The sequence below is a fragment of the Abramis brama genome (assembly GCF_963993115.1).
Source record: "Abramis brama genome assembly, chromosome: 22".
Lineage (NCBI taxonomy): Eukaryota > Metazoa > Chordata > Actinopteri > Cypriniformes > Leuciscidae > Abramis > Abramis brama.
Window position 1 is genome coordinate 22287237 of NC_139984.1, and position 12442 is coordinate 22299678.

Consider the following 12442-nt stretch of genomic DNA (forward strand, 5'->3'; position numbering starts at 1 on the left):
TAGAAGGGTTGAGAAGGGCAATTATGTAATAATGGCAACAGGCCTACCTTACATCATCACACAGTCCTAAAGGAAAGATGATATACTTAGATGATTTAAAGATGAAAAAAAAAACATAAACCAATTCTTAATATAGACAATATCTTAAAATAAAATGTAAGTAGATCATCTGGAATTGGGATTTTAATTAGAATCACCAAATTTCTCCAAACTGAGAAATCCATCTACCGGGTTGAGTGGCAGGTGCAGCTGTAATCTGCAAGGTGAGAAGTGGCATTTTGAGTTTACACCCATGCACCTGCAATGGTCACTGGGATTAATGCAGGAGTCTGGTGACCTCAGATACGCTCACGGGATTACATCCGTAATCAGGTCAATCGTTTCTGTCTGCACTTAAAGCCCAAGAGCAAGATGACCTTCCAAGTGTCCGAACCACATCAATCTATGAATTCCCTTCACTTTTTTCTCTCTCTCTCTCAATCAATAAAAGCTTTTCTGTCTCTCAATTTCAGTGTGCAAAGCTTTTACAGACAACTTTTCCCCTCCTGTGTCTGTGATGGCGGTCCCCAAGGGCCTGCTGTCAGGATGACTCCATCCACCATCTCATTAGCAGAGATGAAACAGTCTAAAATAAGAGGTCAGAGTAGTTTTAGCTACAGGAACACCATTTTATATACTAACAGAATTTCCAAAGTATGCAGCTAGTACTGTTGCTAATGTGGTTGCTAGACCATTATGGTTGGTTACTTATTGGTCAAATGATCCCATCCACAAGCCTCTAAGGCTACGTTCACACTGTCAGTTTTTGGGATTGACATCCGCATTTACTTACAGGTGTGAATCTCGAAATGCTCACAGCAACTCACAGTAGCGTCTCGAATAACAGTCTGTATAAACGTGCAATGGGAGTCAAGCCTGTATTCTCTATCAGTAAGCATAGCGCCAGTGACCAAAGTAATATCAAAGATGTCTCATCACTTTTGACATGAAAAGATTCCAATCTAGCAGCGAGTTCATACATCAAACCTTCATGAACCGACAGCAGTTTTTATATCTGGGTGGAGAGTGGAGCATTCGAGTCGCACATAAAACACAAGACTGACAGGAGAAGCTCCGGTGGAGAACAGTGACTAAGTTACCGAAAGCGAAACCACAAACGAAAACCTGCAACACACAATGTTGAAACGAGAAACAAGCTTGTACAGTGCAGAGCGTCTCTCTACGCGACAGACAACTAATTGTCCAGTCCGGTTCCGTTCACACAGCACGGGTTTTCTGAGAAAGCGGTTGTGAGTCCTGAAAATGTGAGTTTGGTTATAGAATGCGTTTTTCACAACTTTTTTCGATAGACATATTTCATGTCATGTTTATTTTTATTTGTCAACATTTTCATAACAGTGTCTTGATTAAAGTCAAGGGAAATATTTTCATTATCGCCATGATGGACACACCCTCCCCCCCACTCATTTTTGATACCAAACAATACTCGAAAGTCGAAATGAAAAATTGACAAAAATGTCCATCCCTATTGGGAACCAAACAATACTGGAGCCCATTGACTTCCATTGTATGAACAAAAAAATATTTCTCAAAATATAATTTATGTTCCACAGTACAAAAAAGTATTTTATTTAAATGTAAGAAAACATTTTTAAAGAATGTTGGTAACCTGATAGCTGATAGCTGGTAATGGTAGCCTTTGAATTCCATAGTAGGAAAAAAGTCAGTGGTTACCAATACCGAAATTCTTTAAAATATCTTATTTTGTGTTCAACAGAAGAATTAAACTCATACAGGTTTGGAACAACTTGAGAGTAAGTAAGTTATGACAAAATTTAAATTTCTGGGTGAACTATCCCTTTAAATCCCCCACTCAATAATCTTTGCTGATATTTGTTCACGACACCACTGCTGAAGATGAAAAGAGAGATGAGTTTTCATTCCCTCAACAGTTTTCCCTTCATAAAGGAAAAGGTCACAATAACAATAGATTCAAAGATCTCTCAAGAGAGATGTGAGAGAGAAAGGTTTTACAGGTTTAATCTCCATACAACCCAATGCTTATTAATATCTCTTCTTTCAGATACAACACACAAAAAAAAACACACGCATGAATAGCAACATTCAACTTCCAAAGACGATATTTATACTTTTCAAGCAAAAGCCCACATATTCCTCTAGAAACAGATACAGTGATAAGAAGCAGATACAGTGATAAGAAGAAGAATATCTGCTTCAATCTGAATGGAGAGAGCATCTTCATAGGAACACACCATAGTACAAGGTAAACAAACGGTCCAGACAAACATTCATCTTAAGGATGCAGTCTAAGCAGTGGACATCACCATGGTTACCACATCTCAGAGCAAACAAATTACTAGAGACCAAACATTAAGGTTTTTCTGCTTTTTGCTGTGTGTATTTGCCACGAGCATCCTTGACCCTGACGGCTCAGCACTGTAGAAGACAACATTCCCAGCATACCATCTGCAGTAGTGTCCTAATGAAGGGGGTGGGCCGAATGCTAACCTCATGCTTCGGTTTCAGTACGCAGTCTGCGCATATGTGCTAGAGTGCATTGTGACTACAGTCTCTGAGCTCTACTTCCTAAACTCTGGCTTTCTCTCAGGTGACCTTGTACCTCCTATGGACCCCTTTGTTTACCATGGGGTTTAGGCCAATAATGATTATGTAAATTAAGAAAATGTTTTATATGACAAAAGCGTCTCTCTCACAGCCTAACTATTCAGGATGACAAAAAATGTGGCTGAATAATTAAAGCCAATAGATGACTAGTACAGTCAAACTCGATTGTGAATTTGTTTAGTTAAATAAGCCTCTAGCAAAGGTCTTCAGTTTACCAGTGTTTATTCAGCTCTTCAGCTTCAGCACACGTAGCTCAAACAGCAATGCACAACATTAATCACTATGATTGGGTCTGTCATAAAGGCTACATAACATTATAAAGAGAACACTATTGTAATAAAACATTATGAACTCTTTGGGTTTAGTTGCCGTGTTTCAGCGCGTTTACGGGAAGAGCGATCCACAACAGGAGTTACATATTCTGACTAGCACGTAACTTAGTTTAAGTTCACTTGTGCATTTGCGTCATTTTGTGCATATGTTGTAATATTGTTTATGTATATTCAAAAACATTGATGCATCATTAATAATAATTAGCACTTTTATTTTTCATTTCCATCCACAATATGGTTTAATTAAAATGGCTTTTAATGGTGAGACTTTTGTGTTTGTAATCAGGATCTCAAAATGTATATAAATTTAGATTTAGATTTAGATTTATCGACCAATATATCGGTTATCGGCTTTCAAATATAAAGTAGTATCGGCTATCTATCGGTATCATCCAAAATTAAACAATTTCATAATGGTTTGTCTGTAAATTACGGTTTTACATGGATAATGTTTTCAAAACACTCACTTGCAATAGAGTAATACTTTTTCTGCATACACATCTTTGTTTTTTTGTGCAAAAAACTTAATTAACATTATAAGTGAACCTCAAGGAACGTATCAAAATATTAATAAAAAAATCCATGACATGACCCCTTTAACTTAGTCCAATGTATCCTCCTTCATGAGATTTGAAGCCTCATGAAGTTAAAAACTATGGCTGGGTAAATATTGATTTTCCAGTTAATCTCAATCTTATTTTGAACACGTTTAATTGATTCTACAAAACCCAAGAGCCAGTGTTTATTACACCTCGACAACCAAATTACTCTTATGAACCAGTTCATTTGTATGAATATAAAGTGCAGGCTATATAAACTTGAATATACACAAAGTGTAGACCTGGATTTAGGGTTGTGCCGATAGACGATAGTATCGTGTATCGACGATAGACAGAGATATCGCCAATGGCAGATGCCTTTGACGATATCAATACGATAATTGGCTCGTTTTCCCATTAATGTATTAACCCTCCTGTTACCCTCAAATCTACCAACATCTTTTACCCACTGGGGTCAATTTGACCCCACCAATTTAAACCCCCACAATTTGATTTTTTCCCCAAAGGTTTAAGTCAGGTACTTTATGTTTCTTTGTTGACTACTTAAATAGCCCTTTAAATAAAACACCACCAACCCCCCACCCCCACCCCCACCCCTTATACATCCAGAATACCTATTGCACGACTATGGACAAATTAGTAAATCACTATAAAATGTCACTGATTTATCTAAAATTCAAAAATTATATATATTTTTGGTGTTTTAATAGCTATTTATTTATTATATTATACAATATATTTTATCAAGGATGGGTTTGGGGTCAATATGACATTCCCATTGATAGTCTCAGGATGCCTCACTGTTGGCACGACACAGGACTCATGGTAGCGTTCACCTTTTCTTCTCTGGACAATCGATTTTCCAGATGTTCTAATCAGATACATTAACTTTGCACCAGTCTTCTGCTGTCCAATTCTTGTACTTCCTGCAGAATTTCAGCCAATATTTGATGTTTTTATTGGAGAGAAGTGGCTTCTTTGCTGCCCTTCTTGACACCAGGTCGTTGTCCAAAAGTCTTGGCCTCGCTGTTTGTGCAGATGCTCTCACACCCACCTGCTGCCAATATTGAGCAGTTCTGCACTGGTGGTGACACGATTCCCTAGCTGATTCCTCAGGAGGAGAAGTTCCTGGTACTTGCTGGACACTCTGGGACATCCTAAAGCCTTCTTCACTGCAGCCGAACCTCTATTCTTGAAGCTCTTGATGATCTGGTAAATGGAGGCCATTTTGATGCAAAGATGATCCTCCATCTTTCTTTGGAGGAAACCATTGCTAACAGAAGAACACAATGATTGGAAGCACTTCTTCCTTCCTTATAGCAATCATGTGCTGATGATATGATTAGTAAAATGATGTTAGCTGGTAATTTGGTGCCAAGGACAAAAACAGTGAAATTTGGGGTTTTGTGATAAAGCTTTTTGAAATGATGTAAAATGCCACTGATCACTCTGCACAATAATCTAGAAAAATGTGAATCAACATCATAACAACTGAAGCAGCAAAAATTTCAAATTTGGCCACAGCTGTACCCTGTCATTCAAGTGGGAAGTGTCCGGTCTAACAAGGTGATGTTGGTGGCGCATCCGCTGTTCAGCTCCCGCAAAAGGTCCACGTACTCGTAGGAGATGCCCTGTTGTTGTAGGGTGAGCAGTACGGCATTGATCTCTATGCTGTCGAAGGCTTTCTCGTAGTCTATGAAGGCCAGTACCAAGGGCATCTTGTACTTCCGGCAGTGTTCGAGCAGTTGGTTCAGCACGTGGATGTGGTCCATTGTGCTGTAGCCAGACCGGAAGCCGGCCTGTTCGGGTGGCTGTTGTTCGTCCAACTGCCTGGCTAGTCGGTTGTACAGCACCTTGGTGAAGACCTTGTACACGGTCGGCAGGAGCCAGATTGGCCGATAATTCCTCAGCTGTTCGCGGCCACCCTTCTTGTACAACAGCACTGTCTTGGCCGTCTTCCATTGATCTGGTGTTCTTCTCTGCGCCATGTAGCGGCTGAAACGGCTGGCCAATGCTGCCCACAGCATCGGTCCACCCTCTTTGAGCAGCTCGGCCTCGATTCCGTCCAGCCCTGGCGCCGGTCTTTCTGGATGTTCTGGATCGCATGCCTGACCTCACTGGTCAACACTGACGGGATGGCTGGTATGGCGTCGTCCTGCATTTCGGGCGGGTTGACTGGTGTCTTGCTGGCGAACAGGTCGGTATAGAACCCAAAAAAAACCCCCAAAAACTTTGCTAAGAGGTAATTTTCAACTGAGAAAGAGCATAAAGAGAGAGCTCACAAAGCACAAAGAGAAATGGTTTATAAGGCTTCTGTGGAAGCTTTCATACATTTGCTCCTCCCCTATATTATGTTTTCCCCTCCCCCATGGAACAAAATATCAAAGTTCTTGCAAGAATTATGTTTTCCCTTCCCTGGAAACATATAATTGGCACTGGAAATATCTAATTTCTTGTGAGAATTATGATTCCCCCCTCCACTATATCGTGTGAACTATCAGTGGTTCTCGCAATACTTCAAGTAGGCCTAAAAGGTAATGTCAGGTTAGGGCCCTAAAGCAGAGGGAAGGTTTTTGAAGATCATAAAATTTCAACTTATAATGACCTCAATATCATCCAGAATAAATGTGGGATTTGTGCCTAATCACCAATGTGTGAACAAAAAAAAAAAAAGATATTTCTTATATGTTTTATACAGCAAAATGAGCCTGGGGTCAAATTGACCCCAAAGAACACTGATGCTACAAAAGTACATACAGAACATTGAAAACCTATCATCATGTTAATTTTATGTTTACCCAGTTGTCCCCATTAAATTAGGAAAAGTCTTTAAATATGAAGCAAAAAAAATTTTTTAAAGTATGTATTTTGAGACGTTAAACACTGAATGGGGTCAAATTGACCCCAAAGGTAATAGGAGGGTTAAATCATTATTATTATTATTATTATTATTATGAAGCTAGTATAGTTATTAAATTAATTAGGAACTACAATTAAATTTGCCTTGCCTAAATTCATAACAACATCACCACATAACCACACTTGCGACATCACCGACGCGCGCGTATGAGGACTCCTCAAAGAAAATGTTTTTAAAACAGACTAAAAAAAACTACATCCCACAACGAAATTTAATTGCAAGGTGATCCATTCACAAATTGTCAAGAGTGCTTGTTTTAACAGACGCATCATTCTTATACAGAGCCAAGATGAAGACGCGGCATCGTTGTTCGTCAGTATTTTGTTTCCATAGCACATTAACAAAATATTTAATGACACTAATAACACTAAAAACAATACAATTACAAAATATTAATTATAATAATATCAATAAAATTATATAGGCCGCCTAGGCCTAATAAAGTCTTTAGTTCACGAAGCATATCTGTGAAACTCTGCCATCTGTGAAAATCACAAGCAACTTCAAACTTGTTTAACAAGTTCAAATTTTTTCACTGTCAATAATGTAAGTCCACAAGAGAAATATTAAGCCAGTAAATTGATAGTTGCTGTACCGTTATATCCACCGTCGTCTCTGAGAGAACGCGCCGTTAATGCAGCGAAAGCTCAGTCCGTTTCTGCTTTCATTTTCAGGGAATGAGCGCGTTTACGTGCACGTTATTAACTCGATTATGCTGAATAAACAGACAATGCATGTGGTCATGTAAACGCATTGACCCGTTTTCCTTTATCAGAGTCAAGTCATAGGTTTAAGTATAACCGATCGACTTTTAGATTTTTGCCTCTGATTTCTCCCGGCATTTAAAACCCGCATTATTTGGGCTTATTGAAGTGCGGTGCGCATAAGTGAAGTTCATCCAGACAGAGAGAGCACATATATCGCAGACTCCAACACTTTTTTTTGACCCAAGAAATTAAAACGTGTTCTCATCTCGTGCAGAAGTAGCCTACAGGCAAAATGCTGCATCTTTAACGGCATGAGAGGATAATGTGTGTCCGTAAATTTCCCGCTGACATGTTGAAATACTGAGTCAGAAACAAGAATGATTAGGATCTTTTTTTACCTCACTATACCGGGAAATAACCTGATTTAGCCTATTAATAAACACTCCACCTTTGCTAGCAAAATAAAAAAAATTCTCATATTTAAAACGAAGTAATAAAACAAGCAAATTGATGAGTAAATAAGCAAGTTAATAATCAAATAAGTAAGCCACGCCCCCCTCACGATAATATCGTGTATCGCCGATCTCACAGGCTGACGAGAAGACGATATGAAAATGGAGCATATCGCCCAAGCCTACCTGGATTATTTATTACTGACCTTAAATATTACTGAAATAGACAAATGAATCATAATCAAATCAAATCAGAACCAAAAGCTAGTGAATTGAATTGAAAAATGTGAATGGATATCCATCTATAGTTAAAACCAATACAAGTGTCAATTTACATCTATCCCTATATATAAAAACCCTCGCTGGGTAATTTGTCACTGACATGCTGTCATTGCAACTTAAAAGGTTACATAGGTCCATAATATTTTCTTTCTTAATGCATCTTAAGAATTAGCACACCACCATTTCTGTGTTCAATGTTACCTTGTTCAAAGCAGCTCGATGAATCACATCTCAAAGAGCACAATGACTCACTGTTCGCAAATGGACGTTAATAACAACCCATATGTTGTCCAAAAAATAGCTAATACAGTATGCTGAGTTACACTCACAATGCACAAGGACTGATTTTTTTTTTTTTGTTACATTTAGCTTCTACAAATGAGTCAAATAGTATTATCATAATGGTATATAAAACTCTTAAGTTCAAAAATTTGACTGAAATTTTTTTTTTATATCAAAGGGTCCATAAATTCTTGATGTGTGGTCAGGCGTTCTTCTTCATTAGGGTGTAATAACGATGACACCCGAAACACGGGCGATAACATCAACTCATTTCCTTTCACTGGCTCTCTCTTCCTCTAACACTAAACTAATGCAAAACTGATGAACAAGAGACCCGAGCTGCAGGTTCAAGCCACACAGTATCTTCACTCTCAGCACCTCAACACACTAAAGTCCCTCAGGCAGAAATTCTTTGAGTCCTCTCATTTTTCCAAAGGAAGGGGATTTCACACAGAGAGGCTCTTCTTCCCTTCAAGATCAAACAGAATATCATTTCCACTTCTATTCTTTCTTTTCAGTCACTCAGGTTGCAGATTTCCAATAAAACTTGAACGCTATCTAACTCTGAACATCTCATAGGCTAAAGCCAAAAGCATATACTAGAGCCACCTTGTCTGGAGGCATGTGACCAAATATGAGAAGCTTACAATTCAAACAAAGTATGAGAGCCATAGAGACAAGTATATACTTACTGGTGGAGTTCCCTTGCATCTGTATAATGCATTTTGACTCCTTGTTGGTCTCCCTTGAGTTGAAGGGTCGCACTCTGACAGCCACTTTCACTGAGCCAGACATGGTTGAAGTTGTTGTGATTCAATCCCACAAAATGTTCTCCTACAAAAAGAAACAAAATAATGTTGTTTTTTCCAGTGCCACAGATATTAGGCTAAAGGTACAAGAACACATTTCACAGACGTTATCCAGAATTATGTCATCAGATTGCATTGAGTAAACAAGACTTCTAAATAGATCAGAAGGCACCATAACGTAATTTATGCAATGAAAGAAAAAGATAAATGGTTCCACAGATTTTGACTAATGATTTTCCATGACTTTTTAATTAACTTCTGTTTACTTGATATTAGATTAGGGATTATTTTTATTTTCACAATAAGCAGTATAAAATATAAATGTCAATGACTTTAACTCTATAACTCTATTGATACATGAGCCTCTAAATATTTTTAGCAAGTAGAAGACCTTTTAGTATAATTCTAAAAATGTCCACATTTAGGCTGTGGTACACATCTTTTTGAGTTTTATATTTTATAAAGTAAACTTAAGCGTAACTTTTATATTAATATTTTAAAATATTTTAAAATTTTGTACTTGCAAATTATCTTGCAATCATTATTGTATTGCATTGCATTATGTTTTTCCCCACACAATTAAAACTACAGAGCATTCTTTGATTAAAAAAAATCTAAGAATTTACATATCTTATTAAGACATATATTTGGGAGATATAGAGTGACGACTGATAGATAGCTTTATGCAGTTTATGCAAGTAGTCTGCTATACTGTTTTTACTGAAAATTTGACTGATTTACATTACAAGCAATCAGAATTTCACCTTACTTTTTTGCCATATAAATAAATAAACACATTCTGCAGCAAAAAGCATATTTTTGCTCGGTATGGACTGGTATGGAAATGAAAAATTGAGGTGTTTTTCTCCTCTCAGTGTGAGCTTGATATTCTCATTATATAATACTATATGGGCCGTAAAAGCCATGAAAAGGCCAAAAAATTGATACAAAACGTTTTTTTAGATTTTCTTTTGCATTATGTCAAAAAGGTTCAAGAAAAATGTGTCAGGCTGTAAGGGGTAAAACATGGAATTAACTTCTAAAAAAAAAAATCCTAATATTTTTAGAATTTTTTCATGGCTGTGGGAATGCTTATGATAATTCCAATGATGAAAAAGGACCAAGACATAAACTTTCCCTTTCCCTTATGTAAATTTTTACCCAAAATCTGTGGGCAAAGGTGATACCATAGTATGCAGGAAGAGAGAGAGAGAGAGAGAGAGAGAGAGAGAGAGAGAGAGAGAGAGAGATGTAGTTTATCAGGAATATTAGATGGTTCCTTCACGGACTCATAAACATGGCGGCCGCTCGCCTGCAGCAGCAGCAGGGCTGGGCCTGTGTGTTCACACGCTCACTACACAAGTAAACACATCTGAATACCGTCATGACATATCGAAACAACATCCACCGACACATAACAACGCCAGTCTATTTCCTTTAAAAATGCATGCATCACTTATGGGCGTGACATTTGTTATTTAGTATTGGTTTTATCGACCGGCTGTGGATTACGACGAATCTGACAATGCAGCAATTATTTTTGAAGTTCAAATCTCTTGAGTGTTACTGAAAAAATTAACAGTCCGCTGTTCAAGCACATGACACCAAAAAGAGGATGTTTTCATCCTTGCCCTTGTAGTCATCCACTGAATTAAAGGCATACGCCCATGAAAATAAATCTGCCGGAGAAAACACAAGTATGTCTAACAGTTACATCAGGGACGAATAATAATACAAACAAATTCTCTTTCGATCCACTCTTATAGAATTGTGTGGTACTAAAACAACACATTAAAAACGTTTATCGTTCAAGGATAAACCGATAACGGAGACTAGATATTGATGAGCGACAAGCAACAACATATCCGGCGATGGAATACGTTAGTTGCACTAAGTCAGAATGATCCACCACAGATATACATTTTATCAAACCGTTAAATTATATTAAAAAGCACTAAATCAAGTATGACATTGTAACATTATGAATTGGCTTCCTTGAGGATCGCACGGTAACGTTACCATGTCTATGTCCGATTTGAGAACAAATCGTTCTTTTGATTCGGATCCTTGCTGGGAACCGGTTCCCCAGCCGGAATGAACTGCTGTCACGAATACAATAGGTCCGAGAGGTTCTGGAGTCAACAACTCACGGACTGGCTTATTCAACGGAGAATCGTTTTTTTCCCCACCTAATCCGCGATGCTGATAACCGACGATTTGGCACGAGCTTTTGGAGAGAAACAATGATACGGATCACTGAATCAGTTTTGAGCCGGTACTGTTCGAAAGAACCGATTCGTTGAAATGTGCCGAACTTCCCATCACTAATTCGGACTTCTTTCTATGAACTCGGTGACTTTCTTTGCATAACCCTCAGATGGGTTTGTCATTTAAACATTTATTTTCATGTATAAATATAAATAAATAGTAAGAGTATAATACCACTATTAAGTTGCGCTAAAGCAATCAACTGCAACAAAAAAAAGCAAAACATTCATTCGCATTCCTACACGCAACTCGGGCAATGTATACTCAAACTCAAATGTATAAGTATTACAATCATCTTAGAGAAAAGACGAGACTTACCGCTTTATATCCACACGTAGAGACGACTAGAACACCATAGAAATCCTGCACGGTGCCAATTCTCCAATGACGTCTACAACCAGCAGCAAAAATCAAAAAAGACTGACGGTTAAGTTCTTAATAGCTCCTTTATTGTTATATACACCCATTATAGCTCCGTCTCATTCTCCAGCACCGCGCAAGATGATGTTTTTATTAGGCTGATGCTGGTGTCGTTGGACCGTTCCTCTAGCAGGCTTAGGGTATGGATGAATGCCTTGATTTACTGAAATGATTACGTCAACTGCCGTGTCAACATCGTGAATGACAGACCGTCTGGCCAATAAGAACTGAGTATTGTGTGAGCAATGCGTCGTGTAGCCAATGAGAACGCTGGAAAAACTAAGGTGGGCTGGGCAGCTGTGACGCAATACTGCAGGGTCGCTTACGATCCGCTGTGGCGTGGCATCATACTACACAAAAGTGAAGGGCGCCGCCTAGCAGAAACACGGATAAAACATGGATAGCTATACATTAGAAATTAATTAAAAGAAGAGTTTAGAATCCTAAAATGCTCCCCTATTATGTGATGGAACCAATGTTCTTCCAAAAAATAATAACACCCATTATTTTTCTAAAATAGTCATGAGACTTGAATCCTCTCAAAACAATACATAAAGGTGAGCAATTAATAAAAATTGAAACTGCTTCCTCAGCATTTCTCATTTAGTTAAATTTGATGCACTAAAATAACTAAAAGCTAAAAAAAAAAAAAAAAAAAAAGTACTAGCACTTTAAGTACTGAAGATTGCAGGGAGAACAAAAACTATAACAGTATCTCAAATATACTAAATCAACAGCCAGTGTCATCCATGAAACAATTTAAT

The 12442-nt window shown here is 37.9% G+C and overlaps 1 protein-coding gene across 10 annotated transcripts in view; it reads right to left on the reverse strand.

The window, feature by feature from the left end:
* Positions 1-11857, reverse strand: part of kif1b (kinesin family member 1B) — a 77948-nt gene extending 66091 nt beyond the window's left edge. For all 10 annotated transcript variants that reach the window (XM_084099604.1, XM_084099602.1, XM_084099600.1 and 7 more), the window contains exons 1-2: positions 11577-11857; positions 8874-9015 (exon numbers count right to left, since the gene is read on the reverse strand). In XM_084099604.1, coding sequence (XP_083955730.1) covers positions 8874-8976 — 103 coding nt within the window. In that variant the 5' untranslated portion in view covers positions 8977-9015; positions 11577-11857. The remainder of the gene's footprint in view (positions 1-8873; positions 9016-11576) is intronic.
* Positions 11858-12442: the final 585 nt, after the last annotated feature.